The sequence below is a fragment of the Vipera ursinii genome (assembly GCF_947247035.1).
Source record: "Vipera ursinii genome assembly, chromosome: 9".
NCBI classification, from domain to species: Eukaryota; Metazoa; Chordata; class Lepidosauria; order Squamata; family Viperidae; genus Vipera; species Vipera ursinii.
The window spans coordinates 1304115-1320960 of record NC_139523.1 but is presented as its reverse complement, the minus strand read 5'-3'; the positions used below and the strand labels follow the sequence as shown (position 1 = coordinate 1320960).

Here is a 16846-nt window from a genome sequence, read left to right as displayed (position 1 = left end):
GCAGACATACACAATGATATCAGTGCATTATGAACTAACAGCCCTGGGAAACTGAGGCTAACAAGTTGCTTTATAACACCTAATAAATGCATGACAAAAAAATAACCTATTCTAGAGAAGATTCTGCCTGCCTGGATGATGCAGACAAGCACTAGAGAAAAATACCTGTTGGTCTGCCCCCTCAAGAGCCGGCCTTGCATCCAGGTAATTTGGATCATTGTTATCCTATCTCCAACCTTCCCTTCTTGGTGACTGAGAAGATTACAGTTTACAGCTCTAAAGAGTCGTGGAAGAAGAGAATTACCTGGACCACGTCTGGTCAGGTTCAGACTAGGATACAGAAAGCTTCAGTCATGCTTGATATTCTGTGTGGCAGGCTCGGGATATGAGTAATGCACCAATCCTGGCCCTTCTTGACTTTCAGCCAACTTCTCTACCACCGACCATGGGTTCCTTCTGGACCACTTTAGGGGGTTGGGAACGATGGAGTGATGCGCCTCCTCCCCCCAGGGCCAAATTCCAGTTGGTGATAGAGGGGTGAGGAATCTAGTCTTAGGCTGCTGCTCGGCGGGCTGCCTCAAGTCTGGGGAGTTGAGGAAGAAAATATTTTGGCTAAACGGTGCCAAGACAAAATGGCTGTGAGTCTGGGGCCCCAACAGCCCTAGAGAGATTTTATCTTTGACTCTGTATGGGGTTATTCACCAGTCCTTTCAGATTTAGCCTACAATTTGGAGGTTACTCCTGGGCTCACAGCTCCTGCTCAAAAGGTGACAGTTGTAAACAGGGGGCCTTTGCCCAACATTGTCTTGTATGCCAATTGTGTCTCTCCCTGGAACAGAGGGAACTGGTAACAGCCACTCACCCCTTACTCAACTCCCAGCTGGATTACTGCCATACTCTCTACATGGGGCTGCTCTTTTCTTTTAATAAATTCAATAGTAATCATTCAACAAAATGTGTTGTCCGAGTATCTTATTCACTAACACAAATTAAATTCCTAATCCCTAAATCTTTTCTCTAACCATTGATAAAATAGGCCCCAAGTTTGAAAATGTTCTGTTTCTTCTTTTTCTTTCAACCTTAAAGTAAGTCTGTCCATTTCCTCAGTCTAGTATTTTTTTTAAATTATTTCTTCTTCTGGTCGTGTTTCTTCGTTCTTTCAGTATTGTGCAAATACAGTGTCTCGGTGTCAAGGATCCCTTGTGTGACCTTCTGACAAGCAAAGTCAACAGGGAAGCCCAATTCACTTAACAACCGTTACTAAGTTAACAACTGTGGCGATTCACTTAACAACTGTGGCAAGAAAGGTCATAAAACGGGGCAAGACTGTATTTGTAGAACTGCCTTCTCACAAGAATATCTGCCCATCCACATATATTTATAGACAGATACACAATGTATATGTATGTATGTGTGTGTGTGTGTGTGTGTGTATGCCATCTTTGTTACTTTATAAGTAACTCAAGGCAGCAAGCATACATAATCCTCTTCCCCTCCTATTTTCCTCACTATAACAACTTTGTGAGTAGGTCTGACATGTTCCAAAAGACAGGATACATTCTGAATCCTTTCTCTGAAATCATGAGGACCCAGATTGTTGGGGGCAATTAAGCTGACTTTGTAATAATGCCGCTTGGGGGGGGCCAAAAGCCCTAATAAGCAGGCATATACATAGAATGAAGGCTACTGCTAAGCTTGTAAGCTGCCCTGAGTCTTCGGAGAAGGGCGGGATATAAATGGAATCAAAATAATAATAATTTAAAAAAATGTCATCCTGGGGGGCCCAGGAAGCCTGTTTTCTTGGTACCAGCCCCTGCCATTTGGAACTATCTCCCCCCACAAAAGCTCAATAAACATTGGGTCCAGAGCCTGCAGGCCTCTCAAAAGGCCGTTGAGCCGTGTGTACTTGCACCAGGATGAGTTGTAGTTGGTGATGTAGCCTATTTTAGTCCTGAACATTTTTAATTGCTTTATATTACCTCAGTGGTATATTTATGACACTGTTCACCGCCCTGAGTCCTTAGGGAGAAGGGCGGTATACAAATCAAATAAATAAATGAATGAATGAATGAATGAATGAATGAATGAATGAATGAATGAATATTGGGGGGATTTTATACAGAATCACAGCATTTGAGTTGGACAATTATAATGAACATGTTCTAAATAAATACATGTTCAAAGCTCACCATTTTCTTTGCAAGCAGACTATCCTAAGTAACTTTCCACCACAGCCAAGTGAGCTCCAAGCAAGTGTCTCACTTTCTAGAGACCTTCTGCAACTGAGACACTCAGATTTGCCACTCATTCTTAAGGATTCTATTTTTATACTGAGCAGCATATTAAAAGCGGTGACATATGCATACCAGATCCTGTTCACAAACTTCAGAAGCTTAGGAGTAAGTCCCACAGCAAGGACTACCTTGAATTGTGAGAGAAAGGGATTCGGAGGGTGAGGAGGGAATGCCTGATGCCAACAAAAGATTGCATTCATTGCTCAGGTCAGCCTGGACAGGTTCAGAAAAACTAGCAAAGGTCGTGGCATTCTGGTCTAATGCTTAAGGCACCGAACGAGAAAGCCAGAGACTGTGAGTTCAAGTCCCCCCCTTAGTCGTGAAAAACAGCTAGGTGACCTTGGGCCAGTCACCCTCTCTCAGCCCAGCCCACAAGGTTGCTGTTGTGAGGAAAATAGGAGGATGCTGGTGCACTGGACATGTTCACTGTCTTATTCATAAAAATAATAAAAGCAGGGTACAATTAAATTTAATTACATTAGTGCCTGACAAGGGAAGATAGCTTGAGTAATAAGTGGCAGATAAGGAGACAAAATACAGGACTGGCTGGGATTTTAAAAGATTAGGATGCCATTGATGCCAAAAAAAGCAGCTGCCAAAAAAGCCAATGAAATCCTAGGCTACATCAACAGTGGTGTAGAATCAAGATCACGTGAAGTGTTGATACCACGTTATAATGCTTTGGTAAGACCACACTTGGAACATTGCATCCAGGTTTGGTCGCTACAATGTAAAAAAAGATGCTGAAAGAGTGCAAGGAAGACCAACAAGGATGATTACGGAGTCTATGAAGAACTGGGTATGTCTAGTCTGGTGAAAGGGAGGACCAGGGGCGTCAGGATAGCAATGTTCCAATATTTCAGGGGCTGCCACAAAGAAGAGTTTAGTTTAGTTTTAGTTTTATTTGATTTCTATACCGCCCTTCTCCCTAGGGACTCAGGGCGGTTCACAGGGCATATATAAATAACGATACAAAAGTTAAAAGGAAATTAAACCAGTGCCCAGTTAAAAAACAAAATAGAGTAGTAAAAACACCAATTTAAAAACCCATAATCCCCCATCAGGCCAGACCAGCTAATTCAAATAAGTGGGTCTTCAGCCCACGGCGGAAGGTTCGGAGGTCTGATGCCATCTGGAGCTCAACCGGCAGTTGGTTCCATAATGCCGGAGCGCCCACAGAGAAGGCCCTCCCCCTGGGGGCCACCAGTCGGCATTCCCTGACCGGAGGCACCCTGAGGAGGCCCTCTCTGTGGGCACGTACTGGGCGGAGGGAAGTTGACGCCGGCAGCAGGTGGTCCCTGAGGTAACCCGGACCCATGCCATGTAAGGACTTAAAGATCATGACCAAGACCTTGAACCTCACCCGGAAGACAACTGGTAACCAATGCAGCTCGCGGAGCAAAGGTGTAACATGGGAGTACCGGGAAACTCCCAAGACAACTCTCGCGGCCGCATTCTGTACCAGTTGGAGCCTCCGAGTGGTCTTCAAGGGAAGCCCCATGTAGAGAGCATTACAGTAGTCAAGGCGAGAGGCCATGAGCGCATGAGTGACCGTACACAGGGCATCCCGGTCCAGATAGGGCTGCAACTGGCGCACCAGGCGAACCTGGGCGAAAGCCCCCCTAGTCACGGCCACAATATGATCTTCCAGAGTAAGCCGTGAATCTAGGAGGACTCCCAAGTTGCGAGACCTATCCACGGGGGGTAAAAGCTCACCCCCATAGAAAGAGATGGAACATTTTGAATGTCCCGGGATGCCGGAATGTACAGCCACTCAGTCTTGTCAGGGTTGAGTTGAAATCTGTTCCTCCCCATCCAGACCCGAACCGCCTCCAGGCAACGGGACATCACAGCGAGGGCATCACTGGGGTGGTTTGGGGTCGAAATGAAAAGTTGGGTATCATCGGCATATTGATGATACCCAACTCCAAAACCACAAATGATCTCACCCAGCGGTTTCATGTAGATGTTGAACAGGAGAGGCGAGAGGACCGATCCCTGAGGAACTCCACAAGCGAGAGTCCTAGGGGTCGACCTCTGCCCCCCTGCCAACACTGACTGCGAGCGTCCCAGGAGATAGGAGGAGAACCACTGAAAAACTGTGCCTCCAACTCTCAATCCCCTGAGACGCTGCAGCAGGATACCATGGTCGATGGTATCGAAAGCCGCCGAGAGGTCTAATAGGACTAGGACAGAGGAATATCCCCTATCCCGAGCCCTCCAGAGATCATTCACCAGAGCGACCAATGCCGTTTCCGTGCTGTACCCGGGCCTGAAACCCGATTGGTAAGGGTCCAGATAATCCGCTTCATCCAGGACCAGAGGGAGCTGATGCGCCACCACACTCTCAACAACCTTCGCAAGAAAGCGAAGGTTGGAGACTGGACGAAAGTTGTTCAATACAGCTGGGTCCAAGGCAGGCTTCTTGAGGAGAGGTCTCACCACCACCTCCTTCAAGACGGTGGGGAAATAACCCTCACTCAAAGAAGCAGATATAACCGCCTGGAGCCAGCCTCGTGTCCTCTCCCTAGCTGCATAAACCGGGCACGGATCCAATAAACATGTGGTGGAGCTCAGCCTCCCCATAATCCTGTCCACTTCATCAGGGGTCACAGAATCAAACATCTCCCAGATAACATTGACAGGACCGCCCATGTCCTGATCGCCAGACTCTGCCCAGCTGGAGTCCAAACCGATCCGAATCCGAGCGATTTTATCCGACAGATGCTGACTAAATTCCTCGGCACGACCCTGCAAGGGATCCTCCCTCACCTCCTGATTAAGAAGGGAGCGAGTCACCCTAAACAAGGCGGCCGGGCGATTATCTGCGGACGCGATGAGGGTAGAGAAGTAAGTACACCTCGCCGCCCTCATCGCTGTGAGATAAGACCTAATGTAGGTTCTTAACCGCAACCGGTCGGATTCAGATCGGCTGGACCTCCAGCAGCTCTCTAGGCCCCGTTTCCGACGCTTCATCTCCCGGAGCTCCGCGGAGAACCATGGAGCTCGCTGGGATCTGCACCGGGTCAGGGGCCGCAAGGGTACAACCCGGTCAAGTGCCTCAGTGGCTGCCCTTTCCCAGGCCTCCACTAAGGCATCTGCCGAGTTGTGAGCAATGGAGGCAGGTGGGGACCCCAGCGCCGCTTGGAATCTATCAGGATCCATTAAGCGTCTGGGGCGGTACCATCTAACTGGCTCCGTACCCCCACGGTGGGGGGTGGCAAAATGGAAGACCAGCCGCAGGAGGTGATGATCGGTCCATGACAGGGGCATAATAAATGGAAAGCCCCCACCAAGATCATCCAACCACCGTCCAGATAAAAAAATCAGGTCAAGGGTGTGGCCTCCCTCATGAGTTGGTTCAGAAATTACTTGCGTCAGGTCCATGGCCGTCATGGAAGCCATGAACTCCCGAGCTAGCTCAGATGAGCCTCCCAGGGATGGTAGATTGAAGTCTCCCAAAACTATAAGTTTGGGGAACTCAACCACCAACCCCGAGAGGATATCGAGCAGCTCGGGCAGGGCTGCCGCTGCGCGACTAGGCGAAATGTACACCAGCAGCAAGCCCAACTGTGCCCCAGAACCAAATCTCACAAAGAGAGACTCACACCCGACTATCTGAAGAACGGTGGTCTCCCGCGGACATAAGGTCTCCCTAATAATCACCGCCACACCCCCACCCCTACCTTGAGCTCGTGGCCGGTGTAGCACCCGGAAGCCTGGTGGGCAAAGGTCAACCAAAGGGACCCCACCCTCTGGGCCCAACCAAGTCTCCGTGATGCAAGCCAGGTCTGCATGCTCACCCTCAACTAAATCAAGGGGAGCTTTGTTAACCACGGACCTGGCATTCAGGTACACCAGCCGGAGCTCAGGAGGCTGCACATCCTCGCTCCCGGGACCTCGGGGAAGAAGCAGAGGGTCGGAGCGCCTCACCGCTTGCAAATAGCGGAGACGGCCCTCCTGGTAACGATACGGCCCCGTCTATCCGCCTGCTGCCATTCCCCGTCGTGGGAATTGGTAATCCCACGACCCGCTCATGAGCTCCAGAGACAACGACACCCCGTTCTCCCCCCGCGCGGTCAGACCCAAGTCTGGCCTGAGCCATAGTTGATTGGCCACCCCCCATAGCCAGACAACCCCCATCTCCCACCCCTCTCCCCAACCCCATAAAAAATTTTGATAAAAAAGTAATCAGGGGCCTCCTATTAAATTTGTGTTGACGGCCCCTGCCCCTGCCCAGCCATCTCTCAGGGTCCCAAAACTCGGGCCCTTCATCAAGGTTAAGAGAATTTAAAGAGGCGGGTCGCACCCAGGCGAGGGGGGCACCCCTGAGGGCGAGCAAGTCCGTGCTGGTGTATTGTCGCATATTAGTCCAACAAGTCCAGGGTAGGCAGTCCCAAAGGTGGTCATGTCCGTAGGAGGATCGAAGGCCGGGAAAAGAAATATCTGGATCCACACCCAACTGCACTGCCACTCAGTTGGGTGCCCCGGTAAACAGGCCACCCCCCGCCCTCTCACGGCGGGTTGCAACTCTGTTCCCGGGGGTGGTCCAAGATTATACTCTGGGTAGGCATGCCCCATAGAGCTCCCACCTCTATGGGGCTGCAGATGTAAAAGCAAGCCACTCTCCCACCGTGGCTGATACCCAGAACCGACCAAGTCCAAAGGGGAGAGGGTGGGGGTAGGCAGATGTATGTATTCAAGGCAGAAGGGTAGGCAGGCCAAGATAGAAAGGGTAGTCTGAAAGCATCATCACCGCCACTAAAACGGTCCAAAAGCGGTACAAAGACCACCTGCCGCCGTTGCTCCATTGAAATAGCCCGTGGTCGTCTTCTCCGCCGCTGAAACGGTCCGAAGACGCCATCGCCGACACAAGCAGTCCGAGGTGGCACAGAAAACATCATCGCCGCTGGGATAACTCGCAGTCGCCCTCTCTGCCGCCGAAACGGCCCGAGGACGACGACGTCACCAAAAGCAGCCTGATGCGGCCTGGGGCAAGGTGAAAACGCCACCGCCGGCGAAAGGGGCCAAAAGCCCAAAAAACGCCGCAGCCAGCCACCGGCCTCCACAAACGGCCCGAATAGGCCCGAAAACACTGGTGCCGCCGAAGCGGCCCGAAAAGAGACCAGATGTTGCCACTCGGGCCAGAAGGTCCCAGAAATGTCACCACTTGGTGCTGGTCGCTGAAAACGGCCAAAGCATATCACTGCTACCGTCGCCGCTGGATGCGGGCCGTCACCGCCGCCGAATGCGGCCCAAAGGACCGCCGCCACCAGCGCCGACGCCCATGCCGTCGCCGCCATCGCCGCCGCCAAGCCGGACCCACAGGCGTCTCCCTCGCCGACCGAAGGCAGCCTGAAAATGTCGAAGGCGGCCCGAAACGGCCCGGGGAAGCAGGAAACGCCGCCGCCGAGCGCGGCCCGAGAAACCGCCGCCGCCAGCGCCGAGGCCACCGCCCACGCCGTCGCCGCCATCACCGCCGCCAAAGCGAACCCACAGGCATCCTCCTCGCCGACCGGGAACAGCCCGAGAGCGCCGAGGCAGCCCAAGACGGTCCGGAGCAGCAGGGAACAGCAGGAACGCCGGAGTCGGCTACGAACAGCTGAAGATGGTCCGAGGAAGGCAAGCAGCAGAAGGCAAGCAGCAAAAGGCGAACGGATGGAAAGGCGACGAATGAAAAAGAGCAGGGCCAGCAGACAAACAAGTAGGAGTTCAAATGCCAGTTTCATCAACCTCTAGCTGCCCCAGTGCCTATAACAATAAACCCCCAATCCCCATCCCAGAGAGCCTAAAGGCTCCTGAGGGGCTCCAAGGGACGCCTAGTAACTGGAGCTCGCGGAGCTCAGTCAAGCACGTCCGCCATCTTGGGCATGCGTTAACTTAAGCAACTTTAAGAGGGTGTCAACCTATTCGCCAAAGCACCAGGACAAGAAGCAATGGATGGAACTAATCAAGGAGATAACCAATCTAGAGCTAAGAATAAATATCCTAACAGTGAAAACAATTATGGCTTCAGAAGTTGTGGATGCTCCATCACTGGAGACTTTTAAAAAGAGACTGGACAGCCATTTGTCCAGAATGGTATAGGGTTTCTTGCTTGAGCTAGGGTTGGATTAAAAGACCTCTAAGGTACCTTTCAATTCTGTTGTTCTGTTACTCTATTAATCTTATGCCTATATGACAACAAAGTTACCAATATGGCTTCTTAACTAAGGTTGAAGTCAGTATTTCGGAAACTTGGACACCTCCTGATTTTAACTCTTCCTGAAACATGGAAAAACCAAGCAGCTCTCAGGAGTAAAAATGCTACACAGCCAACTCTCATCAGTCACACAAAACACAATTCTTAACTAATCCAGCTCTAATTCAAGGCAGAGGAAGTGGAAATGTTCTCTATCAATACCTCCCAGTCTCTTCCTAATCCAACAATTCAAACATGCATCCTGCATTACCTAAACAGGATTTGTCACAAGTAATGGACAAGGACGCAGCCAACGTTGGTGGTGTTTTGTTCCAAGAACTGTCCAAGACCATACTGGACATAAAGTGGTGGAAGAACCGGTGTAACCTGTGCTTCCCAAGATGAAATGTCTTTGGTTTCAAGCCCTTGTTCCCTTCCCATGTGGATCAAGGTTTTAGTTGAGAGACAAGGCTCAGTTGTCTTTCTTTATCAAAAGTAGCATCCATTTCAAATGGCACTTTAGTCAGCTAGTTAAATCAGGCAACATTTATTTATAGCAGGAAGAAGTGTTCCAGACAGAGATGCTGGTAACTCCAGCATATCTTTTTGCAATTGAAAGGGAAAAGCAATTTGAAACTGAAGCAAGTAATGCAATTTGGGGGAATCTTTACCTGCACAGACATTTCTCCGATACTCATAGTTACCTGCTAATAAAAACTACGAAAGTAAAGATGGTTTTGGTTTGAGCTTTGGGACAGATATGGTAGAAGTCATCCGATACTGTGAAATGTTCTACCTTTATGAAACACTATCAGAAATTAGCTTTGCTGATAATGGATGCAGATGCATATATAAAATTTCTATCCCATCTTCTGAATCAAGAAAGTTTCCTCATAGGTCCATTATAATACCAGTGTTTATTCCATACTTCTGTGACGTCTATGATGGTTCCCGGGTAATTTATTGCCACCTTTCAGCAGTTTACAGTTCCCTCGAGTCATATTATTATAGCAGAACAAGAAATAATGTATCGATCCATTCATGTCCCTGATGGCTAATGAAAGACCATTTCAGGGCTGAGTAGAAATCCCCAGAACAAAATCCTGTGAAGTAACATGGAACACACCTTACATTTCTGGTTATATGGGAAACACCGAAACGGAAGGTAAGCTATAAACTATGGTTTACACACCACACTGGCAGGGTTCACACAAAATGTTATGTTGAAAGAAAAAAACTCAGTGGGATGTGTGACCTAATTCCTGAGAGCAGATGGAGTCCAACCCTGAATCTCAGCTTCACTTTAGAGGTGGAACTTGGGAGATGCTCCAAAATAACATTATTCATTTATGTTCAGCCTAGAGACGCCCTTTTCATGAAACTGTGTGAGCATCCTTTTAGAATTGGGACCAATCTTTAATCTGAAACTCACAGTTGGGCACAAAGTTTAATTTAAATTTATACACTCATACAAGACAGCAGCCCTTTCTCCACTGTGGGCAATTTAGCTACGTGTTGCTTCTCCATTGCTCAGGCAGTCAGAGAGCAGGAAGGCTCTTCATTAAGACACCTCCTCTGCCTGTCTCAGGGAGTTAGCAGCTCACAACAGGAAATCATCTGTGGAACCACATTCCGATAAATCCATTGGACTCTTTTGGGGGACATCCATTACATTCCTCAATTAGTCAACTTTCAAACATAAGAGAAGGACCTGCCCTAAGACACCCAGGTGAGATCGCACCCTCTCTCTCAAAATTTTCAGTACATGGTCCCTGGATGACCACCCTCAACAAGGGCCCTCCAGTCCTCTTCAGGGACAGGAACGCGAATGGGCAACGACCAGAAGCTAGCGGGAACCCCACAGACTGGCTGGCTGGCAAGCTGAGGAAACACCCTAGAAGGTGGCACGAGGAAACCACATTTCCTTTGCTGCCAAGGAGCCCGCCTGGAGGCCCTACCAGGCCAGCAAACAAGACACCGTGAGCTGGCCTTGACTGTTACTATTGGAGATGTGAAAGGCCTGTCCAGGGAGGGAGCCCGGTGCAAAATCTGGGCCTGCAGCTCCTACAGCGGTTTTACCCCCACCTCAGCTAGTTTAAGGGGGGGCTCCGCCTCCCAGAATCCCCCGCAGCATGCTCTGGGGCCCGCTCACGCTCCCTGGGGGATTCTGGGAGTCGGGGGTCCGGCGGTCGCCCTGAAGCCCACCCGGAGGCCCCGGGCCGCAGGGGCGTCGGGGAGACTCACCGTCGCCGGGCTGCTGGAAGTTGACGTAGGCGTAGCCCAGCGAGCGCCGGGTGATCATGTCCCTGCAGACGCGGATGGAGAGGACGGGCCCGGCGGGGCTGAACTTCTCGTAGAGCAGCGCCTCCGTCACCTCGGGGTGCAGGTCCCCCACGTAGAGCGATGCCATCGGGTAGCTGCTCCCGGCGGCGGCGGCGGCGGCGTTCATATCGGCGGGCAGGCGCGCTGCCGTCCCGGAGAAGCGCGGCGAGCGGGGCAGGGCCAGCCTCGGGGAGCCCGTCCGCGCGCCGCGAAGGCCTGCGGGCGGGGATCCGGGCCTCTTCTTTGAGGAGCTCCTCCCCTCCCCGCCAAGCTGCGGCAGAGGGCGCCCCCCGGAGGCCTGCTGGGGCCGCTCCGAGGCCGCCGCCGGGCCTGCAGGGGCTGCCCGCAGGAGAGCCGCGGCCGCAGCGGGCGGGGGCGGGGCGGAGGGGCTGGGCAGCGCCGGCTCCCGTCTGGCAGGCGCTGCCTTCGGGTCCGGCTGCTTGAGGGTCTCGGTTTGGTTTCGGGGCTTTCTTGATAGCTCCATTGTACAGATAAAGCTGATACAGGTAGTCCTCGAGTTATGACAACAGTTGAGCCCAAAATTTCTGTTGCTAAGTGAAACATTGGTTAAGTGAATTTTGGCCCATTTTACAACCTTTCTTGCCACAATTATTAAGTGAATCACTGCAGTTTTAATTTAGTAACATGGCTGTTAAGTGAATCTGGCTTCCTCAGGATTCAAATGTTGACCACATGACCCAGGACACTGCAAACGTCATAAATATGAATCAGTTGCTCAATTCTGGTTGTAAGTCGAGAACTACCTATAGTTCAGAAATACATGTAAAAATTTAAAACTAAAAAAGTGCATAAAAAGAAAAAAAGGTAAAGAAAAAGAAGAAATTCCAGCTTCATCCTCAGCAAATATAGCCAACATCAACAACTTATTGTAAAATACAACTAAACATCTCAATCCAAACCTGACAAGGCGTTGCACACTAGTGATTGATGGTCCACTTCTTTCTATCCCTGGACAGATTTACGTGACTCCATTCTTGTCCTGACCTGATCTGGCCCCTTCAGATCTAGGGTCTCTTAAGTCTTTCGGTCACATTGCACATTAGACCTTTTATGAAGTTTGAAAAGCACCTCATCGATTTTATATTATTGCTAGCATATGTTTTAGAAAATAAATATTTGCTGGACAAATGCTGCAACTGAAATAACACTCTGTTTTGCAGCTTTTCACCTTCAAGACGGTCTGACAGTCCGTCCTCCTTCTTGCCTTTGACCTCTGTTTTGATTTTCTATGTCTTCCTTTGCCCGATCAGAGTGCCATGGCTCTGGCAGCCTCCTGCCCACTCTGCTCCAGGCTGCTGGCATGGAGAAACACCTTCACGATGTCTTTGGGGCACTGAGGTCTGGCCCACGGGTGGAGAAGAAATGGGATCTGGAGACGTTTTTACTATATATTTGGTTTTATTGTCACCCCTATTGTTTTATTTTGCAGTTGTCGGCTGCCCAAACTTTGACTTTACAATGGATATTGTTAAGTATTCGGTTCTTGAAGGCATTAAGAGAGACAAAGTGTTCAAACAGCAACAAGTTTATTCTCAGTCAGAACATAACAACATAAGCAAGCTAATAGCTGCTGTGCAGCTATTTATACGGTTGGCCTCTAGGCGGTGACCAATAGATTTGAAGGAGCAGTTTCCCGCCCCAAACCTACTTAACTGCCCGGAGACAGCAAATCTAGCTCAGCCCAGTAACCATTACAACATACAGAAAGTAAGTCAGTGATTAAGCAAGCAAATTATACATACAATGCCAATACATTACAGATATACAAATATCTTAATGAAACAACGTCTCTGCCCTTCAGCATAAGAAGACCTTCCCCTTGTTTCCCTCGCTAGTCCCAGAACATGGGCAGAATGAAGGTTGTGCAGGGAAAGTATGTGTTGCCTTCCCAGAACTGTGCTTTGAATGGCACGTGGGAGGCTACTGTGGTTGGTGCATCTTGCTCAGAAGCCATCCCACATGGACATACAAATTGATCCCCAACTTTCAGTGCTCTGAGTGGCCTTCCAGGGCAGTCCTGTACCCCACGCCTTGCAAGCTTCCAAAAGAGAGGTAACTCGGGTGCATGACTGAGCACCCCTTGTCCAGAATTGGAGATAGTTGATGTCCAAGATAAATTGTCAGTGCTGCCAGCTGCTCTTCAAGACGTTTAAGTGGTTTGTTACAAATAAAAATAATAACTGAGACAGAAGTCATACCATTAGAAACTGAACATGTAGAATTGTAAATTGTAAGAATTAGGTGGTAAATGTATATTTTTTGTTATTGTCAGTGTAACTGCTGTTGCTGTTATTGCTGTTGTGATTGTGGATCAATTTGTGGCTGTGAAATACTGTGAAATAATCATGAGGGGGTGGATTCTAATTCTAATATTACTGAAGACAAAACACCAGAACAGCCTGGGAAACAAAGATAAAACTTTGTTTGTGGGATTTAAAGGTAGATGACAATCATGAAGCAGTAATGGATATTGCAAAAGGAATCAGGAAAGTGGCTAAAGCTCCTGAATAAAAGTATGAAAATATGTGGGGTGATTGGAGTTGGTTAACTAATTGGCTTCTCAATTTTGGATGGCTAAAACAAATATGTGTAGGACTTATGTGTTGTGCATGTCTGCAATGTATTCCTTTATGTGCATCTACTTTGAACAAAGCTGTAGCAAAAGCTTTTAGGAAAGCCTTAGGAAGAGAAAAAATTATACATATAATGGTTATAAGATTTTCTAAGCATGATAATGACCTTTCAGTGTAATAAAAATTAAAAGGGGGGATTTGATAGAAGTAAATGAAAGGTCTTCAAATTTTAATATTGAAAGAAACATTTAAAACTGAATATGCTCCAGTGGAAATTTACTAGGTGAATGGAGAAGATGAGAACCAGGAAAGGAGAGCACAAAGAAAGGATGTAAGTGAAACACGTAGGCAAAAATTAGCTGGGTCTTAGAGTGGGAGAAGAAGACAAGCTATAAAAACGTCCGTAAGGGAAGATAAGTAGCAAAACAGGAAAGAACCTATTTTTTTCTAAAAGGTCATAAAAAGGAGGCTAGAACTCAAGCAACTGCGCATGTGCAATTAGTTGATTAATATTAACTGACACACCTTGTGAGGTGATCTCACGATGAACCATTAAAGGAGCTTCCAGGCAAAGGCATCACGCAGAGATGCAATCATATTAGTTTTATTCAATGATAGATCAAAGAGAAAGAAATACTTGGCATGAAAGCATTCATGCCTTCATGTGAGAGAGAAATAAAATAAAACAAGCTAGCATTACATGACTAAAACAGAAGGACTAGGAGCTAGGAGAGGAGAACTGGAAACTAGAAGGAGAAATGGAGACTAGAAATTAGAACAAAGAGCAGCCCCTCGTGCAGAGGTATTTATGGGGGGTCTTGGTCCCTCCCTGACCATAAAACTCTCTCGCCAATGGGGCTGCCGGGTCTGAGACCCTTGGCTCATCAGTGGAAGCAAAGAAGCCTCTTTGCTCCCATCTGATGACCTTTTTGGGGAACTGCCAATGGCTAGCACAAAACATCTAACAATTCCCCTTCTTGCCAGCCAATGACAGGGACCAGTGAATGTATGTAAGGGGCGAGCAGGTGTCATAGACATGCATAAAAACATTCAGAAGGCCAAACACAAACGCTTACACAGAAGGTTGTGCCGGTCAATGGGAACAGGCTTGGTAAACAGATCAGCTATCTGGTCAGCTGTATTACAGTGCTCAACATGTATAAAACCCTTTTTGGTAAGCTGCCTGACATTTTTATAGCGTATGTCTATGTGGCGAGACCTAGATCCTACTGCATAAGCCTCCAAGATTGCAATGGCGGCTGTGTTGTCCTCTAGAATTTGGATGGGCAGAGGGGGAGATGCCCAGATGCTTGTTATCAGCTCATTGAACCAAGTCAAATCATTGGCCGTGTCTGACAGGCTGGCATATTCAGCCTCGGCCGTGGAGCAAGAAATAAATTTTTGCTGCCTAACATGCCAATGTATTGGGCAGCCATTTAGCAATATGAGGAAACCAGAAGTGCTCCGTCTAGTTTTGGTGTCGCCAGCCCAGTCTGCGTCTGAGTAAGCGGAGAGCTGGGCCGTCTTCCCCTTCTCTGGTTCTAGCATAAGGAGAGCATCAGCTGTGCCCTTTAGGTATCTAAGCACCCTTTTAACAGCAGTCCAGTGGAATTCCTTTGGGTGTTCCATGTGCCTGGACAATAGATTCACAGCTAAAGCTATGTCAGGTCTGCTCCAATTGCTGATGTATAGCAAGGAGCCAATCACAGATCTGTAAAGCGTGTTATCTGTGAACTCAGGACCGTCCTTATGGGTGTGGTTGTAAAAGTCGCTTTGCATTGGACTATGCGTAGGATTAGATTCTGTCATTTTGCATTTGGCCAGTAATTCCTCTATCTTTTCTTTTTGAGATAGAGCGAACCCCCCCTTAGTGGCCAAAATATGCACACCCAAGTACTTGTCAACCCGCCCCAAAGACTTCAGAGTAAATTTTTCTTCCAGGGCCTTGGCAAATTCATCACACCCTTTCTTGTTAGGCCCTACATATAATAGGTCGTCCACATAAACTAACACCCGTTCTGTGGTTCCCTTGGAATTGCGTGTGAAAACACATTGATCTGCATGAGATGCTGAGAAACCAACTCGTTCTAAACTCTTTCTAAGACAGTCATACCATAATTTCCCTGACTGCTTGAGACCATATAACCCTTTGTGGAGCAAACATGTATTTCCCCCTTCTTGCTGGTAGCCAGGAGGGGTCCTCACGTAGATCTGCCGGTCGTGGAGGTAAGCCGTCTGGATGTCGAATTGGAAGACTTCTTCTCCTAGAGCGGCTGCAGTCACGAGGGCGGCCTTGATGCTTTCTGCCCGGACGGTTGGAGAGTAAGTCTCCGAGTAGTCTTCCATGTAACGCTGAGCGAAGCCCTGGGCTACCAGATGGGCCTTATATAGGTAGAGGCCATTGGCAAGTGGTTTGGCTTTGTAAACCCACCTTGTGCCAATGACTTTCCTCTCCTTTGGTGGTTGCTGGGGGGTGAAAACCTTGAGTTGTTTTAAGCTCTGCATCTCCTTCTCCATCGCGAGCTGCCATTTCTCTTGCTCTTCGATGGGCAGCTCCTGGATGTCAGAGAAGGATTTTGGGGTGACCACAACGCTGTTGACAGACGCGATGTGGCCAATGTCAATTCTCTTTGGCGGGACCCCTTTGTTGGACCGCTTTGACCTCCTTACCTTCTGCCACTCACTGCCCTTCCGTGGGTCTCTGAGGCGTCGCTGGGGGTGAAGACGGCGTGTCTTCCTCCGTGGGACTGAACACATCTTCTTCTTGTTCCTCACTTTCATCGGTGGCAGGGTACGAGGTCGCCTCTGGTGATGTCGTGGTCGGTGTGTCCTTGCTGGGTCGGTTGGCATATGGGTTCAGATCATTTGAGTGGATCTGGGTCCAATTGGAATCCTCTTCGAAAGAGGCAGATTGGGAAGTCACAGGCCTGCCCCCTTCTCCCAGGAAACGATAGGCCTTGGAGCCAGGAGCATAGCCCAAGAACCTTAGTCTCTGGGAAACAGATCTCCCCTTCTTCTGCAGCTGCTTGGGGATGTGCACCCATGCATAGGAACCAAACACACGCAAATGTCCCAGGTTTGGTTTCCTACCGTGAACCAGGAAATATGGGGTCTGGTTCACAACACTGCTCCAGGTGCGGTTTAAGGTGTAATTGGCATAATGAATTGCCTCCCCCCAGTATGATTCTGCGACATTTGCGTCCGCAATCAGACTACGCATCATGGTTTGCAGAACTCCATTTCTTTTCTCAGCTACACCATTTTGCGAAGGGGTGAACGGTGCAGTTAGAAAATGGCGGATGCCCTTACGCCTTACCCAGTCCTGGAACTTCTGAGACATGAACTCAGCCCCGCAATCGCTCTGCAATTGTGCGATTTTGGTCTTGTACTGGGTCTCTACGAAGTTGTACAGTGACTTTATGGCGTCAAAGGCTTCAGATTTTTCTGTGAGAGTA

At 49.0% G+C, this 16846-nt stretch overlaps 1 protein-coding gene across 5 annotated transcripts in view; it reads right to left on the bottom strand.

Annotated features, from left to right (window-relative positions):
• PABPC4 (poly(A) binding protein cytoplasmic 4) overlaps positions 1-11024 on the bottom strand; it is a 35869-nt gene extending 24845 nt beyond the window's left edge. Inside the window, exon 1 of one of the 5 annotated variants that reach the window (XR_014493265.1) lies at positions 10720-11024. Coding sequence is in view for 3 of the 5 variants with exons in the window: in XM_083369142.1 (XP_083225268.1) it covers positions 10720-10924 (205 nt within the window). In the remaining 2 variants the exon portion in view is untranslated. Of the gene's footprint in view, positions 1-8746; positions 8842-9179; positions 9421-10719 lie in introns of those variants that run through there. The other 4 variants (XM_083369142.1, XM_083369145.1, XM_083369144.1 and 1 more) reach the window with 4 other exon arrangements.
• Between the last annotated feature and the right edge of the window lie 5822 nt (positions 11025-16846).